The following is a 23,607-nucleotide window of genomic DNA, read 5'->3' on the forward strand; positions in this document are numbered from 1 at the left end:
AATTGAACTTATAATAAATCCTTTCTGTTGATGTTTATATGACTACCTGTATATAATGCTTAAATTTAAGTATGTAACTTTAGCTTTGCAAATTCGTGAACTCAACCGTTGGAATGAGAGTGGTGGAATTAAACTCCCATTTTTCCCGAAGTTACTTTATAATTGTATAATATAGGTATTGCGCATGCCTAATTCTCATGTAGAATCATATATTAGGCAGCACTTTGTATGTTCCATCCACGGCATGGCTAAAAGCCCATCAACAGAAATTCTCCTTTTAGGCTCCCATTGAAATATATGATACAATGCGATTTTTCTAGCTGAGGCTAAATCTAGGTTCACATGCTTCAATTCTTCAAATGTCTTGAACTGTTTTGTGCGCTTCATTTCCTTATAGAAAGCATCGTAAGATATATCTCTCTCTACAGAGGCTACTTTCCAAAGGTAATGTCCGAATATCATTGTTACATAAACAACACCACAGCTCCAACAGTCAATCAATCTTGGATCGTAATACTCGCCATCAACAAATTCTTCCGGAGCCACGTATGGCTCTGATCCAATGATACCTCTTTGCGTGTGTACTTTCCTTTCCCAAGCGGTCTGGAACACGGAACTCGTGCCAAAATCGCATATTTTCAATAGACCATGTGGATAGAAAAGGAGGTTTTCAGGTTTCAAATCACAGTGGGCGACACCATGATCATGCATGAATTTTACGCCGTGAAGTAATTGCTTCATGAAACAATCTGCCTCTAATGGATGTAATCTGCCTTTTAACTTCGATTTACCGACTAGCATACTATAAAGATCACCTGCGGGGCAAAACTCCATGACTTCAATGAAAGAAGTACTGTCCTCCAGGATGTCAAATACGTTTAAAATATTGGGGGCAGGCTTTTTGCCATTTTTATGATAGTGGCTCAATGAATGACCAATAATAAATTCAGAGGTAATCTTCGTACAGAATTTTTCTGGGTCGCTGCCTACTTTTGGTTTTAGTTCTTTCACAGCATAATATATATATTTATCATCATGGTACGTTTCAAATGTGGGAAAATCTTTGGCAGTTCTGGATCTGGCGCACAGTTTCACTTCACCGTAAGCTCCTGCGCCCACTAGTCCAACAGGATGACCGTACTTTTCTTGAAAAGTAGAGGCTTCTCCACTGGTACACTTTTCCGGCTTTAAATTTTTCTCTTGTAAATAATTTTCTAAACTTCTGTGAATTTTGTTTGATAATGAATTGATCAACTTCAGTTCATCATTCCCCAGGGATGCATCAGGATTAACAACTTTCAAATAATCTTCCCCATTCTGCATCGGCAAGTTATCATTGTTATCGGCGAATTTGCTCTCAGTACTTTCCTTCGTGTGGCTTTCTTCAGGCAAAAGAGACAACGCGTTTTCAATGTCGCATTCGTCTTTATGATGTTTGAATAAGCCGGAAAGTGTAAGACCCAATTTTGGTCTAGATAATGATCCTTGACGGTGAAGCGGCAAGGAGTCGTTTTTCTCTAATTTCGCAATCAGTCCTGATAATTTTATATTATGTTCATGGCTTCCATCTTCGTAAACTTTGAATCCATCTTGCTCAATAACACATTCTACGTCTGCCCCCACAAATCTAGGCAAGCTTTCTAAACTCTCTTCATCTGGATGTGATTTTCTGGTGTACAGGCCTTTGGGAAAAAGTTGCTTCGAGGGTAAGGGATTTGGATATGACGTAGCCCTGCGCAAAGCTTCCCTATCGCAATTATCTATGAAAGTACTAGAAGCCCTGTCTTTACTCCGAATAGTGTCTTTCTTTGAACCACGGTACGGCGTAACGTCGTTATCTGAGTTGTCTAACAAAGAATCCATTGCCCATTGGCTGTCTGATGAACTCGTCGTTCCATTTGAACTGCCGCATGACGAAATGGATGAACTTCTTGAACGTGTTCTTTGGGTGCCGTGCAAACCATTCGAAATTGATCCGGGATTTCTTGGTGGAGCGTTAAGTATTTCTCCTTCTTTGCTGGATACAGACTGTTGCCTGGTTGGGCTTTTATTAGCACCACTTCTAGTTCGTTTAAATGCGGTTGGCAAACCCGGGGAGCGGCACTTCAATGTATAAGTACGCTGCCGTATAGGAGAGTTTTTTGGACCTGACTGTGCGGATATCGTTGATCGCCTTGCTGGCTCAGAACTTCTCTTGGGGGAAGTTGACGATGAGCGATAAGGAAGTCTGGTGACGTTAATAGGACTTAAACCTCTTGAATGAGGTGATTTGAAAAGACATTTGAAGGACTCGGAAAAAGACCTGACCCTTCTTGTTACGGGTCTCTGGTGTTTTCTGTCTTCCTGCGCCACCATTTATGCTCTATATGTTTTGTGTTCTTTTTGCAATTGTATTCTCAAGCTGAAATGAAAATGAGCTTTCCTTATTTTTCATTCAAGAATTCGCGGCGACAAAAAAGGGTCCTAATGGCTGACAGTGAACAGTAGTTATACTGTTTGCTACTTAGCGTACTTAAAAGTATATAGTAATGTCTCACAAGTAAAGCGTGAACTTACAGAGCTCTATCAACAAGTCGATGGTCTGGTATCTACAGGAAGAGAGTTTTACTGGAAGAAAAACTAGTGTATACTCCTCAATGACGATGGTACTTTCATAACCTCACTCTCTGGAAGAGGAATGTGCTCTATCTTGTCAAGTAAATCTCTCATTATGTCTTCATGCATTTTATTGCGCATATCGATAGTTTCTGTAACTGAGCCTTCTTGACATAATATTTCTAGTTTGCATGGAACACTCTTTTGCTTGTCTTCATTCTTTATTCTTACCACATCAAATTTTATTCGTGGATTGTAAAATTGTAAAGTGGGCAGGTAGTTATGCCAAAAGACTCTAGCACCCATATGTCCATTATGGTTTTTCGTTTGAAACGTCAACCTGAGTCCCGAATACTTCTTCGGATCTATGAGGATCTGGGGCAGGTTGGTAGTGCTGCTAATTTTATTCAAAAATTTCAGTTGCTCTGTAACTTTAGACATCTCCTATCCGTATGAGGCTCGCTATGGTACTACTTCCCTCCCAACTCACGAATAAATTTGGTTGGTTCTTACTGGTGTATAGTTTTTCTTAGGCAAAATGATGTTAAATCATTTTGAACGTTCCGCACTTCTGCGGGACGTTAATAGTAAGCTACAATGCAATATATGTGAATATGCTATTTATTTATTCTATCTGCATATTTTTGTAACGAATAGACATGTATATATCACCTTGTATCACTTTGTATCATGGCCTAGCCAAATTCACTGAGGATTTGTATCCAGGTGTATTTTTTGTGCTTTTTTTTGGTTTTATTTTCCTTAATTTCTTTAGTTACAACTATCCCATTGAAAATTTCCTTGTGAACGAGTTTTATTAGCCAAAAGAGTGTCAGACTTAAAACTCTTCCAACAGTTCGATATATGGGTCTTCTCCTTGGATCCCGTAATTGAATTCTTCTTCAGGATATCTGTCGAATTGAGAAGTGTCACCTTGGCCCTGTTGAATTGGTGGTTCATACGGCGTTTCTATGTACCTGGCCAATAGTTTCTCCCATATGACCTCGTTGAACCATGGGTGGTTCTTGACGTCCTCACTTCCATTTTGTAAATTACCCAACCTCTCACTCAAGTCTCTGGTAATCAGCTTCTTCAATAAATCCTGCGCATCTGGGTGAAAAAATGGCGGGAATTTCAATTCCGCATTCAGTATATTTTCATAAGTCTTCATGGTGTTGGAGTTATAAAATGGCGTGTATCCGGCTAGCATTTCGTAAATCAACACACCAAAACTCCACCAATCCACTGACTTATTATACGGCTTGGTACTAACCACTTCAGGCGCTATGTAATCTGGAGTGCCACATAATGTGTATGTGACATCGGGAACGTATTTTGCAAACCCAAAATCGGTTATCTTGATGTGACCGTTCTTATCTAGAAGGATATTTTCGGGTTTCAGATCTCTATATATTATATCCTTACTATGCAAATATTCCAAAGCTAAGCAGACCTCTGCGGCATAAAATTTGGCTACCGGGTTGGGAAACCTCTGAGACTTACGTAATAAGGAAAATAATTCTCCACCTTCAATATAATCCATCACCATGAAAACCTGCTGGGAATCTTGGAATGTCCCCCACATTCTAATGATGAATGGATGCGATACAATTGACAGCATCCGGCGTTCGTCGTTGGTGTGTTCCACCTGCTTCAATTTCACTACAGTATGTTTTTTCAATGTCTTTAAAGCGTAAAATCTTCCGTTGTGATTGGAACGGATTAGGTGAACTCTCCCAAATGAGCCAGTACCCAAAGTTCTCAAAATCTGAAAGTCGCCCAAGGAATATTTTCCGGAAGTATCTCTATACTGCAACATAGGTTTCTTAGGTAGACAACTGCTCGAGGATACTTTTTCTTTCATTCTTTCGTTGCTTTGCCCATTTATCGCAATGGCCGTACATTCCCCATGCACCGAATGTTCGTTTATGGGAGTGCCTTGCCCAACGTCATCTGGAGTAGCCTCTGTTTTGGCGGCAATACTTAGTTTCCTGATTTCATTGTTGTTCATGGGATCAACATACATCTTGCTCAGGTTTGCTCTTCCTTGTACAACCACCAATAAACAATATTTTCAATGTACTTATCCAAGTAACGTGAAACTTCCTTATTGCTTAAAGAGTGATCGCCTATAAATTCTCTTCGCCAAGTGCACAAGGTGTCTCGTATGTTCGCTCACGTTTCTTGCCGATAGAATGGACAAAGTCAAACAGAACTTTAAGATCACTTTGCAAAAGTGTCTTTTCTTTTCATATTCTCTTTGAGCACAACTTTATTTTTCAATCGCATCGAAGAAATCCCGTAGCTGAAGCAACGGAAAAAAACTACCGGAGACTACATAATGAGCCTATGCACCACAGAACGAGAAGTTAACTGATCTGTACAGAACAACATTCTGATTTAAGAATATTTGTATATATTTACGTATGTACCAGTTGCTAGTAATCATTGCGACCCGAGCATAGTAGAGAGCGCAATCTGACTTGATGATGAGCTTTCGAGCTATCGACGCCATTTTGCGGGAATGCGATAATTTGCTTTCTTCTGAGTTTCTTGAAGACTCCGTACCTGGAACGACTTTTCGAGGAAACGTCCCAGAAACGAATCCAAGTATTCCTCTTTTGAAAAAGTAGTAAATGATAGGGCTACACGCCAGTAGTTATAAGCTGTCTTGGCCAAACCTACGAACGTGGCTGTGATCAAGGGTATGGATGTACGTTGTGCCTTCCAAATATTGGCAAACTTTGCTGTGATGAGAGCAACTCTACCGGAAAAGAAGAAAATATCATCCATGAGTAGCTATAATAATGAAACTGCCTCTTGTTCGATCATTTGGACAATTGACATATTAGTAAAATATGGTATGCACTCATATGCGATTAAAGAACAGACTCCAGCAAATCGTTGTTGTATTAACGAATTTTCTCGCTTGAGTAATAGATGTTGCCGTTCTTGATCTTAAAATAATGATCTTCTATTCCCTCAACATGCCACCATGTCTTGTGGCATATATGGCAAACTACTAGGCGATTTACAATTTAGATAATAAACCACCAGAAAAAATCACCCATTATCGAACAACTAAAAATACCTATTGCTATCTCATGCAAAATCGAGGGTATATTGTTGATCTTGAATGGTTTTTAGGGCTCCAAGCATGAAATCCCTGTGCTCAATTCTTGTGCCAATTCCATGATAGTTTCAATTGGACGTTTCAAAGGTAAATGTTGCTACAGTACTATCACAGTTATACAAATCGGGGATGTTTTCATCATCATCATTAATCGTTAGCGTATTTACAACAAAATTATGTAGTACTTAAAACAAGGGCTTGAAATCTGTAAACGCTTACATTAACATTCAATCATCAAATTGTGGTCAATGACTTATGTCAATGATATTATTTTCAATGCTGCTGTATGAGCCTTCTCGAAGCCGCTTCAGAAGTTATTTACGTTACAGAGTTGTAACGGATCTAAGCGTAATTGGCTCGGATGAATTATCGTCCGTGCCATTTCTACCAACGGAAGCAATATAGTCTCGTAAAACTCTCAGAAGTGGTCTTTCCCCCTCCTCTGCCCCATGAGTATTAGCATGTTTATTTTCTGGACCCTCTATTATCTTTTTTTATGTGTCACTCTGAAGAATAGAGATTGAAGCTGTACGTTCACCTTACCATGGGGAGACCCTGGTTTTGTTATGTTTCAGCAATTTCAAATGACACCTAGGTTCATTTTGAGCTTGAAACCCGTCCTTGACATAATGTTGCGGATTAGGCAAATATACCTATTATACGGTGATGCCCTTTTCAGATTTTTTTTTTGGTACTTGAGGCCTTAATTTTTTCGTTATTTTCTTGGCATATTTTGTCCATGCATGGAATATTCACTGAGCAACAACTTAAAAAGGGGCTCTAGAAGAAGCTAAAAAAAGATAACTCTTCACCAAGATTGAAGTACTAGTCAATTTTTTTTTCAAATTTTCTTCCACTTAAAGTACATCTATAAAAACTATTCAACAGGTAGAGGCCCCCGTCTTTCTTTAATCTACACATAGAGAAATATATATACATACATATAGTATTGGGTGTAGATGGTTCTATTGTGCTTTTTTGATTTGATCTTGGATAACAACATTTTTTAGCAGCAAATGACCAATCACTTCCAAAATTAACATGAATAATGAGGATAAAATGGCCAAACAGTAGTTGGATATTGTTATACCAATGTCTAACCATGAACCCTCCGTTCTTAAGAGATAGAAAAAATTTAAGGACAATATATCACTCATTGAGATGATCAATGATGAGATTGTGTAGTCCTTAAAATTCAGTTTTAAATTCAGTATACCTAAGCATGTAGACAGTAACCCATAGGGAATGATCAATTTCAACATCAATAATGCACCCATTGGGAAAGGATCGAAAATTGGTAACAATCTATAAACAGAGTCCAATGAAAATGAAGAAATAGAAGCGACGTTACCGGTTCCAAAGAATGCCACTTGCAATAGAAAGAACCCGATCACGGAAACCCTTAAAACCTGTAACCAATTTTCATTCTTTTTAGTTTTCATTTGCTTGATTTTGTCCTCAATCTCAATCCACTGTATCATGTAAACAGTGAACAAGAAGTAGAACAGAGATTCAAAGGAGATAGTTAATATGATGAAGGCCGGGGCAAAAGTTAAGTATATGATCAATAGCCTAACTTTATAATCATTATTAGGTTTTCTGTAATGTAAAAATGGCATTACGAAAAGAGATACAAAAAAAATCACCCACCCGGCAATCTGGGATTCTTTTGGTAGCCCTTGTCTTAGTTGCAGAGAAATAGCCGAACGATGGGTAACTGCCAGCATGGCTGCTACTAAGGAAATTTGTATGGTAAATATTGTACGAGTATAGGAATTTAAGTTTGGATATATTTTGTAGAGACCATAAAAAGAGCTTATAATAATCAATAACCCTGCTAAATGTATCTGGTTTAAGCTTTCGATCTTAACAGCATCACACAATGTAAATGTAGATAGAAGCACACTCGTCATAATCCAGCATACATTCACGGATAAGTTTTTCACACCGCAGATAAATGGATAAAATGCTAGTAAGTTTGTGATTAATGTGAATGTCCATCTGTGAAAAAATCCGTAGACAATGCCTTCATAAACAGAAATGATTGAAATCATAATTAAAACTCTTTTCCAAGGAGAGGTACCTTTAAAAAATTCCTTGATTCCTGTGCGTAATACGGATCTATTGGTGAAAATGTAACTCCAAAAGTATAATGGGAAGAGAAGATACATGTAAAAGTTGAAAGGAGAATGCTGGTAAAATAAAATCCAATTCAACAAAATTCCAATGGAGCCAAATGCTGCATGAGTTAATGGTGATTTTTTCTGATCATCCATGGCATTCTCTAAGATAAATGATTTCAAAAATATTATGAAGGAGAAAAAAATCCAGCCTACAAACCCGAATGTAACAATAGTTCTGATGAATCTCCAGTTATAAGTTGTTAAATAATACAAACCTTCCAAAGTCGTTTGCATTAGTTCTTCTGTAAGTGTAATTGCTTCCTGTTCTAAATAATTCTCGCCCTCAGATATGCGCTGAACTAAGGTTTCTATCTCCTCCAAGTATCGCAAATGAGGTTTCTCGACGAATTTGGAGTATTCTTTGTAAAAAAATTGGGAGTCTATAACCTCATCTTGCTTAACTAAGTACTGCTCTAAAATGCTTCTTGCATTGTTATACAATGCGGCCAGCTTGTCACTTTCTTTTCCATCGATGTATGCTATCGGTAACTCACCTACCGAGTTTTTTGGATAGTTTACACCAATTAAATACGACATTAAGGAGGCAATGTCGGCTTGTTTGATATCATTCCTTTTAATGTTGGACAGCTCCCAATTCTCAGTATAGTTGTCGAATACCGGATACGAATTATGCACTGGTTTATTCAGACCGGCACCCCAAGCAATAAGGGGTGTCCTAGTATTATTAGGGTGCCCGTCACCATGTGATCCAAACGCGCTCATACCATGATCTGCAGTAAAGACAAATGCGGTTTTGTCATCAGCAAAAAATCTGTTAACCTTTTCTATAAGAATAGGGATTTGATCGTCGATATATTTAACATTATCGTAATACTCAGCAGAGTAGGGTCTGTAAGAATGTCCAGCGGTATCACAACCCAGCAAATGTAGAAAGAATACGTTACCATCTTGTCTAATTTCATAATCCAGTGTTGAATTTAGCGTGGAATTACGGAACAATTGATCCAAATGTCTGAAGACGTAGGCATCTAGTTCTATGGAAGATTGTGTAAAATCTTCGAAAGTATGATCATACATCCAAGTATCAACTTTATTTGGGTCAGATGCACCGTCTCTAAACATCGGTAAAATATCAGGTGAGCCAAAGGAATATGTGTGAGCGGATTGATTGAAAAAACTGTCAAAATCGACAGGGTTTGATTTCCAGCCCTTTGTGACGGCACTAACATCTTCATAAAATCCAGCAATCATAGCAACATGGCCAGGACGGGATTCAGTGGGCATTCTAGTATGTGAAATACCATAAGTGGCGTTGTTCATAACTAAAGATCTGATAAAAGGTGCTAAAAATTCCGTCTTTCCAGTCACTGGGTGGGTGACTTTATCGAATGTTGTATCGGCACGTAAACCATCACCAACAATCAGGAACAATCTCTTCGCCGGAGGCGTTGGAGTACTTTGGTATGGGCTCATACCGTGAACTAGCGGTGAAATGAAGTAAATATCAAAAATAGACCATAGGTAAAACAAATGGAATAGGACACCAACGCCCAGAAGCGTCGTTCTAGTTTTGTTCCACATTTTACACAGACTTCAGTTCTATGAGGCCTGAACTTCTTCAATGCTCTTCTCGAGGATGGCCTTTTGAATATATACGCAAACAGCTCTTTCTTTACCCTCAAGGTTTTTTTTCGCGTTTGATGACAGCGATGCAAAAAGAGGGACACATTTACGTGGCGTTAACGTATATATATATATATTCAACAATCCAGCATTTTCACTCCAGAATGTAAGGGCACGTAGGATAATTAGAATTGTCAAGTCTAATAAATGACAACTCAACGACCCATCAATTCATAATCTATGGTGATTAAAAAACAATTTATAGGATGAGTCTCCGATACGGGGAGTCGAACCCCGGTCTCCACGGTGAAAGCGTGATGTGATAGCCGTTACACTATATCGGATAATAATATTAAAGTTTTGATTTCAGTACAACTAATAAATCAAAACTTTGAAAAATCTTGGATATAATCAACATCTCGTATTTTTTTTCATATGTATCTTCTTAGTCCAACGTCCAACGGTGGATATTACATGAATATGCTGTTTATACAATTTGATTGCGAAACGGCCTCTCATAGCAATGGATGTGACTTCGCCGAAGATAGAGTACGTCAACTACAATCTTCGGTATTTCGTAAATTAGGCACAAGCTAGTCTCTTGTCGATAATCCAGTTTGTTCCATCCTTAAAAGTAGTATTAATTAATATGTAGAGTGTGCCCCTTGTGTTGACCGCAATTTTGAGGTAGGCAATAATGCTAAATATATAGATTATCCTAGAAGTTCCCCTCAGGGATTTATGAATCCAAGAAAAGGAAGTATCAAAAGGTACTACTGAAAGAAGCAGGTTTTGAGACCTTTCATGATTTTATAAGGACAATTACGTGAAGCAAGTGCTAAAAACAGCAGACAATCTGGGAATCAATCGTAGTTAACATTTATTGGCTATCATGACAGCGGATAGATACTACCTTGAGAATTGTGAGTACGTTTTTTGGCTTTGTTTTTCTAGCGTTAGCTGGCGTACAGATTTGGTTAACAATCGAGAACTGATCTAATTTTTGTTCCTTCTCCATTTTTTCATAATAAGATAACATTGTACTGGTAAAAAATGATTTACCGTGCACGAATGAAAATTAAAAGAATATTATATGGCTAGAAATAGCCAAAGTAGGGCTCAACTTCTCGTCCGCTAGCCTGGATCATCAATGTGTGTTCACTGCATAGAATATGCTAGTAAAGGGGGAGAAAGTGTATATTTAATGTAATTGATCATGATTTTGAAAAATAATTATGTAGTGGTGGTAAACAAAAAAAATAGACAGGCTATAAAAAGAAGGAAAAGAACGTATAATTGACCTCATGATTTCAAAGAAGAAATTTTTATGAAAAGAGGAAACGAATGAAGAAGAGATAAATGAACCGACCCAAAATATGTCCTTTGGAGACAGAAATGACTATTGTACAGACTATGCTGCGATGATTATGTTTTCATGCGAATATGGAGTTATCCTGCGATTAACAGTCCACCAAATCGATAGCTTGTAAATGAACTGCGTTACATTGAGTTCCAATATGTTCATCGTATAAATTGTAGAAGTTACCGGACAAACATTGGTAGAAAGTATCTTGATCACCAATGGCCAAGTTACCTTCTGGAGTGATGGACCAACCGGCAGCGTAGATGGCACCGGCTTGTGGTGGTGGACCATCGAATTGAAATTGTCTGTTAGCAACAATTGAACCGATTCTACCCTTGCCGTCAGTTAAAAGGCCGCCCTTCAGGTTCATTTCCAAGGTGCCAGTGCTCTTACATGTTTCCGCAGTTACTGGGTCAGTGCCATTGGTAATTGGGGCAGGAGCAGGAGATGGTATAATGGTTGCAGAAGTTGAAGTTGTAGCTTGAACTTGGCCGTCAGTGATTTGAGAGACTGGGGCAGCAGTAGTTTTGGTAGTGGCTTGGATTTGACCATCGCCAATTTGAGAAACGGCCGCAGCCGTAGTTTTAGTGGTGGCTTGAATTTGGCCATCGCCAATCTGAGAGACGGCAGCAGCCTTGGTCTTGGTCGTGGCTTGGATTTGACCATCGCCAATCTGAGAGACGGCAGCAGCCTTGGTCTTGGTCGTGGCTTGGATTTGACCATCGCCAATCTGGGAAACAGCAGCAGCCTTGGTTTTAGTAGTGGCTTGGATTTGGCCATCGCCAATTTGAGAAACGGCCGCAGCCTTAGTCTTAGTAGTGGCTTGGATTTGGCCGTCACCAATCTGAGAGACGGCAGCAGCCTTAGTCTTGGTGGTGGCTTGAATCTGACCATCACCGATTTGGGAAATAGCTGCAGCCCTTTTTGCCTTGGAGGAGGCAGTGGTGGCAATTGGGTCTACAGCGATACCAAAAGTGGAAGCGTAGTCAGTTATACCACCCTTGTAAGTAGCAGATGGAGTTAGGGTGGACCATGGATCCTTCGGAGCGTAGGCAGCTAGAGAGGTAGCAACCAAAGTGGAGGCGATTAGGGTTTTTTTATATTGCATTTTTGAAGGTAAATTTGTGGAGGATTCTTTTTTTGAACTTTAATTCTAATACTGGTGTATTGGCTTTGTTTTCTTGATAATATTTTTCTTATTATGTAGAAGAGAAGATACAACGATTATGGGTAAAGCAGTTGATAACTGATTCCCTTTTATATGTGAGATATAGAGTTACGATCATTTCGAGAATAATTAGTAGTCCAGCGTTTTAATTTCAACATATAAGAAAATCACTAAAGCTATCTACATCTTTCATGCGGATGGGCTGTAATTAGCCGATATTGCGAAGTCTTGGAGCAAGTAATTTAACTAGAAGATAGGATTTACATCCGCCATCTCAATTTCTTTCACTAACATCGCCCCTATAAACGGCAGGATCCAGTAATGATGCTAATAATGGAAGCAATGCTATATCCAGGAGCAAGCAGGCCGCTTTCCCTTTTCATGCGTATCCAAGCCACGTCATTTTCTAAAATGTACAACAAGAACGGTTCCCACATTTTCCACGTGAAAAGTATGCTGCCTCCTTTCTGCAACCAACCATTACATTAAAGGAACAGCGGGTGTCAAATATGTAGCGAAAAATAGAAATCTGGTTTCGAGAAAAAAGATTTCCCAAATAGGAAATCATGGCGCAAATTGATAAAAAGAAATAATGCTCGTGAAAAGAAAGTGCTGGTCCAAGAATAACAATGCCATGAAGTGGGCCAAGGGAGGTACAAATAGATCCCGTTTGGCCTTTGTTCTGGTAACAAGGATAAAGTGGTATTGTGAAATGTGGCCGCGATGGCAAGAGACAGTGCGCAATTTTTTTACAAAGTGCTATTTAATTATTTACTAGATTAATAAAATTTTACGTGAGATTGTAGTCATTTAGGCATAAAAGCTGTTTTTTGTCCTGAACGGGTATGACCACATCACTGCAATAGTCTTTCTGCCCATTTTTTGTTCTCGTAACCTTAAGTCAAGAGCATGGTGATAGACATTTCCGGGAACTCACAGGAGACGCTCTGTGGAGAAAATGTACCATAAAGACAACTTTTGTACAACTCGTACTTACAAAACACTTTACGGGCGTTGACCGGTAAGGTTTTGCTGAGGAGTAAACGAAAGACACTTGGGTTAGAGCGGAACTATTGTTGCCGAATGCAGTAGCAGAAGGAGTAAATCGACTTTCTTGCTCATGTTCCTCTAAATTTGATTTGGGCCCCGCGCAATTTCTTGGCGCCTGGACTATGTTTTTGCCCCATCCGGAAAAGATATTGCAAGTTAGAGGGGATAGAACGAGTAGTGAACTAATTTTAGAAATTAGCGCCTGAAATTTTCTAAATCTGGCATATTTCGCTCTTTACTGAAGTAGAAGGGATAGATCATGCATCTGCAGATTCATCCCTGGTCTATTCAGCAGGATGTCCGCAAATGTAAAGCTATATAAGATACTCATCATTTTAGCATATTCTTTTGATTCTAGGTCTTTTTCTTGCTTGCTTCAATGTTAGAGCTTCAATAGAATAAAGAGCTATTATTTCCACAATAGTGAAAGAAAAAAGTCTCATAAAACAAGTACACTTTATAACATAAAAATGCAATACAAAAAGCCCTTAGTCGCTTCCGCGTTGGTTGCCACCTCTCTGGCTGCCTACGCTCCCAAGGACCCATGGTCCACCCTAGCTCCATCTGCTACTTACAAGGGTGGTATAACTGACTACGCTTCTACTTTTGGTATTGCTGTAGACCCAATTGCCACCACTGCATCCTCCAAGGCAAAGAGAGCAGCCTCTCAGATCGGTGATGGTCAAGTGCAAGCCGCTACTACGACAGCTGCTGTCTCTAAGAAGTCTACCGCCGCTGCTGTTTCTCAGATTACCGATGGTCAAGTCCAGGCAGCTAAGTCCACTGCCGCTGCTGTTTCCCAGATTGGCGATGGTCAGATCCAGGCTGCTAAATCCACTGCCGCTGCTGTTTCCCAGATTGGCGATGGTCAGATCCAGGCTGCTAAGTCCACTGCCGCCGCTGTTTCCCAGATTGGCGATGGTCAGGTTCAAGCTGCCAAGTCCACTGCCGCTGCTGTCTCTCAAATCGGCGATGGGCAAGTTCAAGCCGCTAAGTCAACTGCTGCTGCTGTCTCCCAGATTGGCGATGGTCAAGTTCAAGCCGCTAAGTCAACTGCTGCTGCTGTCTCCCAGATTGGCGATGGTCAAGTTCAAGCCGCTAAGTCCACTGCTGCTGCTGCTTCCCAAATTAGTGATGGTCAGGTTCAAGCTGCCAAGTCTACCGCCGCTGCTGCTTCCCAAATTGGTGATGGTCAAGTTCAAGCTACCACCTCGACTAAGGCTGCAGCCTCCCAAATCACGGATGGACAAATACAAGCTTCCAAAACTACCAATGGCGCTAGTCAAGTGAGTGACGGCCAGGTTCAGGCCACTTCTGAAGTCAAGGACGCCAACGATCCCGTCGACGTTGTCTCCTGTAATAACAACAGTACCTTGTCAATGAGTTTGAGTAAGGGTATTCTGACTGATAAAAAGGGTAGAATCGGTTCGATTGTTGCTAACAGACAATTTCAATTCGATGGCCCACCACCACAAGCCGGTGCCATCTACGCTGCCGGTTGGTCCATCACTCCAGAAGGTAACTTAGCCCTTGGTGACCAAGATACTTTTTACCAGTGTTTGTCCGGTGACTTTTACAACTTGTATGATAAACACATTGGTTCAGAGTGTCATGAAGTCTATTTGCAAGCTATCGACTTGATTGATTGTTAACTGATAACGATATGATTAGTCGATCTTGTTCTCCCTTTACGTCATGAATTAGTTGCCAATCTCATTCCCTAAACATAGACTCACTTCATGGCATCTTTCATTTAGCATGTTTTCATTTCTAAGTCTTTCCTCGTTTTTGCATTAAATTAATATTTGCACGAGAAAGCATCACGTTTTCAAACGTTATTGTTCGTCACTATAATGAGACGTGGTTATAGATTTTATTCACGTTTCAAATTTAGTGCTTTTTCATTGTAAAAAAAAATCCTTCTATAATACATAATTATTTCAAAGGTAATCTGAGTTCAGCTTTATTGGTTATCTTTACAATCATAGCTATGTTTACAACTGTTGATAGTGCAAAAACTATCGTCTATTATTCTATTCTGTATATATTCTTTGCCCTCGCCAATTAATGACAACTACAGAAGCCATTCCTGAAAAAATATGCGGGCGCCGGCGGCCCTACAAAACATTCGCACGGCGCTCACATCACGGGAATGGCGCGTCAGTTTGCTTAGCAAGTTACTAAAGAGACAGCTTGTAAGTGGATTTGACTGCATTGTTCCCCAATTTTTTCGTCATATAAGTTGTAAAAATTGCCAGACAAGCACTGGTAAAAAACGTCGTCGTTACCTAGGGCCAAGTTGCCTTCTGTTGTAATCGACCAACCTGCCGCGTAGATGGCACCGGCTTGTGGAGTTGGGCCATCAAATTGGAACTGTCTATTAGAAACAATAGAACCAATCCTATTTTTGCTATCAGTCAAAACACCATCCTTCAAAGTTACTCTCAAGGTGCCGTCATCGCTACAAGAGCTGTTTTCCAAAGACACAGCAGCAGTGGCTTGACATGTGGAGGCAGAGGTAGAGGCAATAGCAGATGAAATGGTAGATGATGGGGATAAGGTAGGGGTAGATTTTTTGATCGAGGAGCTAGTTGTGGTGGCTCCCTGCCTCACTGTAATGATAGAAGTTCTAGTCAAGGTCGTTGTGATATCGGCACTGCCATTAGCCAAGATGGATCCACTGGCAGTAGGAGCAGCAGTGGCCTGAACTTGGCCATCATTGATTTGAGAGATAAGGCCTCTCTTAGCCTTGACAGAAGTATTTGCAATTGTTTGAATGGCGATACCGAAGGTACTAATGTATTCGGTAGCTGCACATAAGATAGTAGCCGTGGGAGTTAAAGTGGACCATGGCTCGCCCGGTGTATACCCTTGGGCGTAAGCTGTTGTTAGTAGAGCTGCGACTGGGCTCATATGTTTGAGCTGCATTTCTTCTTCGAGGTCGAGGCACTTTTCAGTGGTTAGGTTGTGCTGTTTCTCTCTTGACTTCTCCAGAGAAGGTAAGTTTGTGGTTCTTATGAAAGAGGAATTTAAATTCCCCTATGAAAACAAGCCATAGTGGGAAAGTCAAAAAAGGTGATAGGGTCGGGCATTCATGGATCACTCTATATATATAAGTACGCAGACTATCTTTTGTGATCAAATATATCAACACAGTTGTTAGCTCTAGTGGGCGGTCAAATCACTCGAAGCTTCTGTTGGGTTTGTTGGCTCACCGTTTAAATTCGCGTTAATCCGTAGAAAGCAAAACAACGCGAATCGGGTGCTGACGTATTAGGCAATTTACAAGATCTAACCCAATTTCTGCTGTACGGGTCTTTCAACGGAAGTACGCCTACATCTATGTACCCTTCCCTTTTTGTTAACCTGCCGGGCAGAACGTGCTTAAAACAAAAACTTTCTTGCCTTCAAAGGCACCATAAAATAAGAAAATGACCAAAAACGGACATAAGCTCATGGTAGGTGCTGCTTAGCTAAGTTACAGCTACGAAAGTGCAAGATCCACAGAAAAGCTAACTATAACCCTTCAACCAGAAATTTATCTTTTTCTGCACCCTTTCCTTTTAGTTTCCTTTCCTATACGAAAGTATAACCTTTTTTAAAGTTGTTGCGGCTTTGAAGCGCCACAAGAGAAAGAAAAGAATATGCGTACGTATTATATTTCTCTTTTAAAAAAGCTTATTTGCCCATGAATAATTAGAATTAATATGTAGATGTAGGAAGTAAAGGTTATTCTTTCTTCATTCGGTGAAAAATTTTCCTTCTTCTTCGAATACAAGACATGCAATCATGTGGAATGAAGTATCGCTAAAGAGCTATTCTTTATGTCCTCTAACTGGGGTGTCTCTCTGTTCGACAATGACCGTGCACCTCTCTCACTGGCGCTTATCCATTTTTCAACAAAATCGGCAATATCTTCAACTTCACAGCTCCTAGAAGAACTGTTGATATCATTGTAAACGTTCTTTAGTTGTAAGAAGTCCGTTATGAAATGTGTTCTTCCACTGCATTTGTCAGAAAAAATGGAATCCGAATGTTGTTCTACAACCTGGCTCGACCCTACCTTTCTTGGGTATAATAAACTCTTCAATATCGATATTACCGTTGGGCTTGACCTTTGTGGAGTATCCACGGCGAAAAGTCTATGTTCTGGAATGTTATTTTTAATTGTCATTAGTATCTCGATCAATTTAGTTGGAATATAAAGCTCTTTGTCAAAAACTAAGTTAGATTGGTCGCCAAATAATTGTTCTAATGCAAGTTTACAGGAGTAGTCAATGTCACTCTCAAAAGTCCTCTTTTTCTGTCCAATTTCATTCACATCCACAAAGCATTGTTGCCATGCGTCATCATGCGAAGAGTATCTCACTAAATCGTGGGTGGTGTATTTGATAACGTCATTGAGCATCAAAATTTGAACGGGGTCCTCTATGAGAAACTTCTTCTGTAGTAAATCCGGAGATACTGGATAGTCTTGAATCAAATTAACTGATCCAGGTATTCCATCTAAGAGCTTTGACGGCACATTTTCACATTTGTATAGAGGGATCATAAAGTACTTGATTTTCTGGAACATGTTGTTAGATAATGTCGACTTTAGATACGTCATTAAACTTTTGCATAGTTGAATTCCTTGAGGTAAATCCGTATAAATATTGACAATGTTAAGGTCGTAGTAAGGATAGTCATTTAATTTATAATTGACGAGCAGCCATTTGGCAAGGCACCTGCTGAATAGCGGGTCATAATCGAGGAGGTTATCAAATAAAAAGGGGTCTTCTTGAGATACCGTAGACACGGATTTTCTTTGTGTGAAGAAGTTTTCTCTCTTCATTATATTAGGAAAATTTTGCCACTCTAGGTAATCTCTCAAAGAAATTCTACAAGTTTGGCCTTTTCTTATTCCATTTGTGGAAACCAGTTGCTCAAAAGTCAGCAGCGGGTAGTCGGACTTCAGACGAGTCTGTATTCTGAGGGGAAAGAATCTTATCATCATTCAATGTCACCAACACACCTTTCAAATGATGTTAATCTTTATGCACATACATTCACAAATCCTTCGAAATGAAAAAAAATGGATGGGGAATTGTACCTAAGTGTGCAACATTGAGGATCATCACAAATTCACACGATGGCGTGTGTTCCCTTTTTTGGTATGTTTGATGTTCCCGCCTTTCGGCCTATAATGCTGCGGAGATCAATTTTTTTTTTGGATCGTTAGAATAAAGTAGACATTAGAACTTTGAAAGTACCAACAAGCAGTATACATATCTGTTACAAATTGCGTATGTTCACATCAAGCAAGTGTGAAAACTTATTATAAAAATTTATTGTCTAACCCGAATTCAAGATCCTTTTCAAAGTCAAAGAAAAAAACCCCGTCACATTCATTGGTGCTGTGACTTATATTGTTATTACCATCACTTTCACCCTCCGAAGGAGATGATATAACTGTGCCACTTTCTGTTTTATTTGACTCGGCAAGTCGTTCCAATGATTCCTTACGTTTCTGGCTAGTATTGTGCTCGACCCTGTTTTCCTTTTCGTTGTCACCTTGAGTTGAGTCAGAACCTGTTTTTACATAGTTTTGATACGGCTGAGTAGTAGTTAATGAAGGAAGTTGACTAGCACAGGAAACTTCAGAGTGAGAACTAGATAAATTTTTCTTCGAGAGATGGACATCATCAACCTCTTGAGGAATGGGATCCTCTGACGATGAGGACGACGATGAGAAATCACCACCAATGGGATGTTTTCTAACAACTTTCTTGAAATCGGATACTTCTCTTGTGACTTGGCTTTGTAGTTCCTCCATATTACTGATATGTTCAAACTCGAATGCAAAAGTCTTTTCACATGATGGCTCATCATCTATATCATGCCATACTGATAAAAAAGGATGCTTTAATGCTTCATCCACGACAATCCGCTGTTTCGGATCAAACTCTAACATTTTTTTCAAGAGGTCCAGTCCTTTTGGATTAGCTTTGGGTAATATGCTCTCAAATGGTGTTCCTGGTATATGACCGAATAGGAGGATGTAACTTTGTATTTTCTGAGAACCAATTTCCTGTAACATCTCTTTTGATGGGGTTCCAAGTATTTGCAGAATATTATTTAATTGATCGACATAGTCTTTTCCATCAAAGAGAGGCTTGCCACCCAATAGTTCCGCTAATATGCAGCCTGTTGACCAAACATCAACAGCTTTTGTATATCCTTGGTGACTCAGCATGATTTCCGGTGCTATATAGCATCTTGACGCTACAAACTCCGTGGTAAAGTGATTATTCTCTTCGTAGTCTTCCGAACACCCACGTGATAGACCAAAATTGCAAACTTTTAATTGGCAATCACTGTTAACAAGTAGATTCTTCGGTTTCAAGTCGCCGTGCAAAACACCAGCAGAATGTATGTATTTTAATGCACATAATGTCTGATATATGAAGCTTTGATAGTGTGAGTCCTCCAAGTGTTGTCCGGATCTTAAAATCTGAGAAAGATCACATTCCATTAATTCTTCATATAAGTAAACGCCATTCAGTACGCCACTCGGGTAGAAAACTATGTCAGTATCAAAAAGCCAAATTATATTTGGGTGACCTCTAAAATGTCTTAATAGTTTCAATTCGCGAAGGGTTCTTTTACAAGATCGTTCGTTGAAAAATGCACTGGGTATTTTCTTGATAGCGACGGCAGTTTCCTCGTTTGTCTCTGTATAGATCGAAGAGCAAACAAGGCCATGTGAGCCATGGCCGATCTTGTTTGTTAAATGGAAATGTTTATTTAGAATAAATTCTTGGCCAAACGCACGAAAAATGCATCTCTCGGATTCAGTCACCATTTACTTTTATATTTTCTTTTATGTCAAATAGTCCCTGTTAAATTGGAGGTAAATTTCCTACCGTGACCTTTCCGTTTTGCAGCGTTTTCAACTTCCAAGTGGAAATCAGACGTCGGACAAAAAGGCAATTTCATTCATTTTAACATCACAGAATTTCTTTCTCTTTTTATCCAACCTGACTAAGTATCTTCTGAAAAGATTGTCGTCCTCGAAGGCTACAAAGGCTTCACAGTAGGACTCTTTTACTGCTACGAATCTCTTGCTTTCGGTCACTTTTAATAAAATACGAGGGCTTACCAATTTCTATGATGCCTCCTGCATGGATTGATTGCGGGATACTATTTTTAACTTGAATGGGCCTGCGCGCTTTTCTGTTGCATTGTAAGATATTTTCTTTGCTGCGCTCACTTACAAGGACAATTAGCGGGAACAGGGAAGTGATTGAAAGCTCTCTCTAGTGAAAATAACCCATTTGAGAAAGGTGCTTCTATTTTGGAACTTCTTTCTTCACACCAAGGACGTCTTGTGGTTTAAAAATAAACTATCACGAAGTTTTTAGTTGTTTTTTGGCTTTAACGACTGAAAAAGAAATCTCCGGTTTAGACGTCAGGCAACCGCACAAAGATTTTTAGTTGCAGTTAGCCATTCGCTCTTGTAAAGCTTTTTGTATTAACGTTTTATCACACATAGAAGAAAAAATTTGCGCTGAAGTTGATGCTTTCTTGTGCAAGGACAAATTTGTTGCTTTTTTATCATGCGATGCCGCAGCTCTATTTGGGGTTGAAAATTGTTTAACAGCGATCTTAAGTCTCTTTAAAGTTGCCTAAACAAATTTCACGCATGTATCCGTAAGAATACTGAGCCTAAAGCTGCTGTCAGAAGAAAAGTATTGACATTTCCAAGAAAAAAAATCAACCGTAATTGAGGGATATACCCTACAACGTTACATTTGAAACGGACAGCAACAAAAGCCTTGATGCTTGAAAGAACTATGTGAGTAATGGCCACCAGAGCATTGATTTTCTTCAAATCTTGGCAATATTGTCAAGTATCACAAGCAGGCTTCAGTTGAACGGGATATGACAAACCTACCAAGTGTGTCGCAATTACGAGAAAATTACTTGCTTTGGTTAATGTACGTAATGCTTGGCCGTACTATTTTTATTTACTTCACTTTCATACGTTTGATTTGGCGTGGGACAAATGAGTAGAAGGACGGGACTTGTTGGATGCTTGAGCAAACTTTACCGTAAATTACGCTTAGTAGGTAACAAAAGAGCGTGGGGTGGTTATTTTCTTCGCCATTCAGCAGTAACCAGCACATACAGCGTGTTTCTTTTCATTTCATACCAGAAAGAGAGCATGCTTGCGGCGCATATGAGTGTATCCGCTAGGCATTTTTTAATCCACACATAAATATGCCTGCTTACGTAGCTGAGACTTTGAAGAAAGCAGTTTTCCTAAAGGTGTTGTTATAATTCGACTCCCGAGTAAGGAAACCAGTTGTGTCACTGCACTTTATGAATACCCGCGATACCTTTCTGGTACAACACCCACCATACCAAGAGAATTCCAAGGTGCTTGAAAAGTTTTAAGCACATTTGATTCAGTTTGTTTTATGCTATAGCCACCCCTAGTTGACATATTACGGACAAAGGTACAAACTTCTCTCTATTCGCTCAGCCTTCTTCACAATTCGGCTCATAGTTGCAATTGTTAAGACCTTTTTGGAGTTCTCAGGCGATGGTAGATACTACGCGTGAGACTTGTAACGTTTAGTTTCTAGCAGATGGTGTTCGTGGTCCGTATTATTTGCTTTAACTTCTTCCATATGGGACTAAGCGCTTATTCTATCGCTCTGCATTGAATTATTTTTATGCAGTATATGAAGAGCGTGTCGGCTTGATTCCTAATGAATTCTTGTTCGACAATATTGCGTTAATAAATACAGAACATTACGAGATCTTGCTGTTCTAAATGACGAAAGCGGTGGTGCCATAAAATACACTATAATGAAAACAATATTTTTCAATTCGTTTGTGTGTTTTTCAATGGTATGGGGTTAAAGAGTAGGGTGTGACACCTGTATGAAAACTAAAAGCGTAATATCAGCCATCGCAATTTTATGTATATAAATAAAGTGCAGTGGTTACTCTGAAATGAGTTCCCTTCACAACCTAGACTAAAATGTTATGTTCAAGGAATATCAACGGTACCTTTACTGAATCTGCAAAAAAATGGACATTTTTCAAGACAGTGTTTCCCACACATTTTCCTCCTTCACTTGACCTTATATTCAATGGTTTCTTTTAGAAATTAGAAATGAAGTTAAATAACAAGAACAAATTGTAAAAAAGAGGAAATGAGCCCAATCGTACAAAACGACTAAATGATGGTCATATGGAAGCGTGTAAATGTATTTAAACTATTAGTGATTTGTAGTGCTAGGGAAACTAAAGAGAGGAAGATCCACGAAAACATCGAGGACGATTAACGAGCCATGGGTAAGAGAAAGAAGTCAGCAAGAAAGCCAACAAAAAGGCTGGTTCAAAAGTTAGATACAAAATTCAATTGTTTGTTTTGCAACCATGAAAAATCAGTATCATGCACTTTAGATAAAAAAAACAGTATAGGAACTCTGTCGTGCAAGATTTGTGGCCAGTCGTTTCAAACACGTATAAATTCATTATCACAGCCGGTTGATGTATATAGTGATTGGTTTGATGCCGTGGAAGAAGTCAATTCTGGCCGCGGAAGTGATACAGATGATGGTGATGAGGACTCTGCTAGTGACTATGAAAGTGATTCGGACGCTAAAAGCACACAGAATCCTGGCGAAGTCGATTCTGATGAAGAGGAGGTAGACTCAGACGAAGAGAGAATAGGGCAGGTTAAAAGAGGTAGGGGTGCCTTGGTAGATAGCGACGATGAATAAACTGCTCTTGAACAAAAAATATTTACTTCGTGTATATTTTCTATGTAGAATAATTCGTATGTCATCAGCCCATCGTTTCGTCATCACCATCATCATCATCGTCGTCGGTATCAAATATGGATTTTGGTGGGAAAGCAGTTTTAACGTGATCTGCTAATTGCGTCTGTCCATATCCATCATTGGTGGGACATCTATCAATAGTAATAGCGCCTACCTTTGATTTCAACAACGTGAAAGTGCCATTGTCACCTTCATCTGGATTTTTTGGCAATAGATGGCCCGCTTCCATTCGTCTCTGCTGCTCCTTCTGTATATGACTCTGTATATGTCTCTGTGGTGCATCTTCACACTTGCTGAAATCAAATTCGGGCGGTGGCGATGCTGGAGGTGATATTAAGAACATTTTTTCACTCTCAGGTACTCTTAAGTGTTGTTTAGTTAAATCGCGGTATCCATCCTGCAAAGAGTAACTAAAGTTGAATTTATCGACCTCCCCGGCAAGAGAGGCATCCATAACATGCTCCGATAAGTCATGATTAGGACAAATCAACAATATCCTCTTGAATCTCTTCAAAATGATTAACTGTAGTGGTTGATTTTCGTTGATTTGAAACTTCATTAAGATATTCTTAGATAACCAGGCCTGAATTATCTCAACACTACCATTATCAACAACATCGCACTTATTCGAGGTTATAATCACCGTGTCCGTTACAACCTTACCCATTGGCGTTTTTGACTTTTATTTCAGC

At 39.4% G+C, this 23,607-nt stretch overlaps 11 protein-coding genes and 1 non-coding gene across 12 annotated transcripts; 2 read left to right on the plus strand and 10 right to left on the minus strand.

Annotated features, from left to right (window-relative positions):
- Window positions 1-195: 195 nt before the first annotated feature.
- On the minus strand, window positions 196-2,355 carry KKQ8 (putative serine/threonine protein kinase KKQ8; the record flags this gene model as incomplete). Its single annotated transcript, XM_056229268.1, has 1 exon — window positions 196-2,355. The coding sequence occupies one exon, from the start codon at window positions 2,353-2,355 to the stop codon at window positions 196-198; it is 2,160 nt and encodes a 719-aa protein (XP_056083304.1).
- A 264-nt stretch (window positions 2,356-2,619) lies between these two features.
- MRP49 (mitochondrial 54S ribosomal protein mL61) lies at window positions 2,620-3,036 on the minus strand (the record flags this gene model as incomplete). The annotated part of the gene is made up of 1 exon (XM_056229269.1): window positions 2,620-3,036. One exon carries the CDS (start codon window positions 3,034-3,036, stop codon window positions 2,620-2,622), a length of 417 nt encoding a protein of 138 aa, XP_056083305.1.
- Window positions 3,037-3,433: 397 nt separating this feature from the next.
- TPK3 (cAMP-dependent protein kinase catalytic subunit TPK3) lies at window positions 3,434-4,621 on the minus strand (the record flags this gene model as incomplete). Its single annotated transcript, XM_056229272.1, has 1 exon — window positions 3,434-4,621. The coding sequence occupies one exon, from the start codon at window positions 4,619-4,621 to the stop codon at window positions 3,434-3,436; it is 1,188 nt and encodes a 395-aa protein (XP_056083306.1).
- A 2,072-nt stretch (window positions 4,622-6,693) lies between these two features.
- MCD4 (mannose-ethanolamine phosphotransferase MCD4) lies at window positions 6,694-9,453 on the minus strand (the record flags this gene model as incomplete). Its single annotated transcript, XM_056229273.1, has 1 exon — window positions 6,694-9,453. The coding sequence occupies one exon, from the start codon at window positions 9,451-9,453 to the stop codon at window positions 6,694-6,696; it is 2,760 nt and encodes a 919-aa protein (XP_056083307.1).
- A 314-nt stretch (window positions 9,454-9,767) lies between these two features.
- On the minus strand, window positions 9,768-9,839 carry Skdi_11.trna4E. Its single transcript has one exon. It is a non-coding gene; the product is annotated as a tRNA-Glu (tRNA).
- Window positions 9,840-10,955: 1,116 nt separating this feature from the next.
- On the minus strand, window positions 10,956-11,966 carry PIR1 (beta-1,3-glucan linked protein; the record flags this gene model as incomplete). The annotated part of the gene is made up of 1 exon (XM_056229274.1): window positions 10,956-11,966. One exon carries the CDS (start codon window positions 11,964-11,966, stop codon window positions 10,956-10,958), a length of 1,011 nt encoding a protein of 336 aa, XP_056083308.1.
- Window positions 11,967-13,546: 1,580 nt separating this feature from the next.
- PIR3 (beta-1,3-glucan linked protein) lies at window positions 13,547-14,728 on the plus strand (the record flags this gene model as incomplete). Its single annotated transcript, XM_056229275.1, has 1 exon — window positions 13,547-14,728. The coding sequence occupies one exon, from the start codon at window positions 13,547-13,549 to the stop codon at window positions 14,726-14,728; it is 1,182 nt and encodes a 393-aa protein (XP_056083309.1).
- A 517-nt stretch (window positions 14,729-15,245) lies between these two features.
- SKDI11G0580 (uncharacterized protein) lies at window positions 15,246-15,989 on the minus strand (the record flags this gene model as incomplete). Its single annotated transcript, XM_056229276.1, has 1 exon — window positions 15,246-15,989. The coding sequence occupies one exon, from the start codon at window positions 15,987-15,989 to the stop codon at window positions 15,246-15,248; it is 744 nt and encodes a 247-aa protein (XP_056083310.1).
- An 874-nt stretch (window positions 15,990-16,863) lies between these two features.
- On the minus strand, window positions 16,864-18,072 carry SKDI11G0590 (type II protein arginine methyltransferase; the record flags this gene model as incomplete). Its single annotated transcript, XM_056229277.1, has 1 exon — window positions 16,864-18,072. The coding sequence occupies one exon, from the start codon at window positions 18,070-18,072 to the stop codon at window positions 16,864-16,866; it is 1,209 nt and encodes a 402-aa protein (XP_056083311.1).
- Window positions 18,073-18,393: 321 nt separating this feature from the next.
- On the minus strand, window positions 18,394-19,920 carry KDX1 (putative protein kinase KDX1; the record flags this gene model as incomplete). Its single annotated transcript, XM_056229278.1, has 1 exon — window positions 18,394-19,920. The coding sequence occupies one exon, from the start codon at window positions 19,918-19,920 to the stop codon at window positions 18,394-18,396; it is 1,527 nt and encodes a 508-aa protein (XP_056083312.1).
- A 2,500-nt stretch (window positions 19,921-22,420) lies between these two features.
- On the plus strand, window positions 22,421-22,855 carry ELF1 (Elf1p; the record flags this gene model as incomplete). The annotated part of the gene is made up of 1 exon (XM_056229279.1): window positions 22,421-22,855. The coding sequence occupies one exon, from the start codon at window positions 22,421-22,423 to the stop codon at window positions 22,853-22,855; it is 435 nt and encodes a 144-aa protein (XP_056083313.1).
- A 64-nt stretch (window positions 22,856-22,919) lies between these two features.
- Window positions 22,920-23,582, minus strand: RCN1 (Rcn1p; the record flags this gene model as incomplete). The annotated part of the gene is made up of 1 exon (XM_056229280.1): window positions 22,920-23,582. The coding sequence occupies one exon, from the start codon at window positions 23,580-23,582 to the stop codon at window positions 22,920-22,922; it is 663 nt and encodes a 220-aa protein (XP_056083314.1).
- Window positions 23,583-23,607: the final 25 nt, after the last annotated feature.

The sequence above is a fragment of the Saccharomyces kudriavzevii genome (assembly GCF_947243775.1).
Source record: "Saccharomyces kudriavzevii IFO 1802 strain IFO1802 genome assembly, chromosome: 11".
Lineage (NCBI taxonomy): Eukaryota > Fungi > Ascomycota > Saccharomycetes > Saccharomycetales > Saccharomycetaceae > Saccharomyces > Saccharomyces kudriavzevii.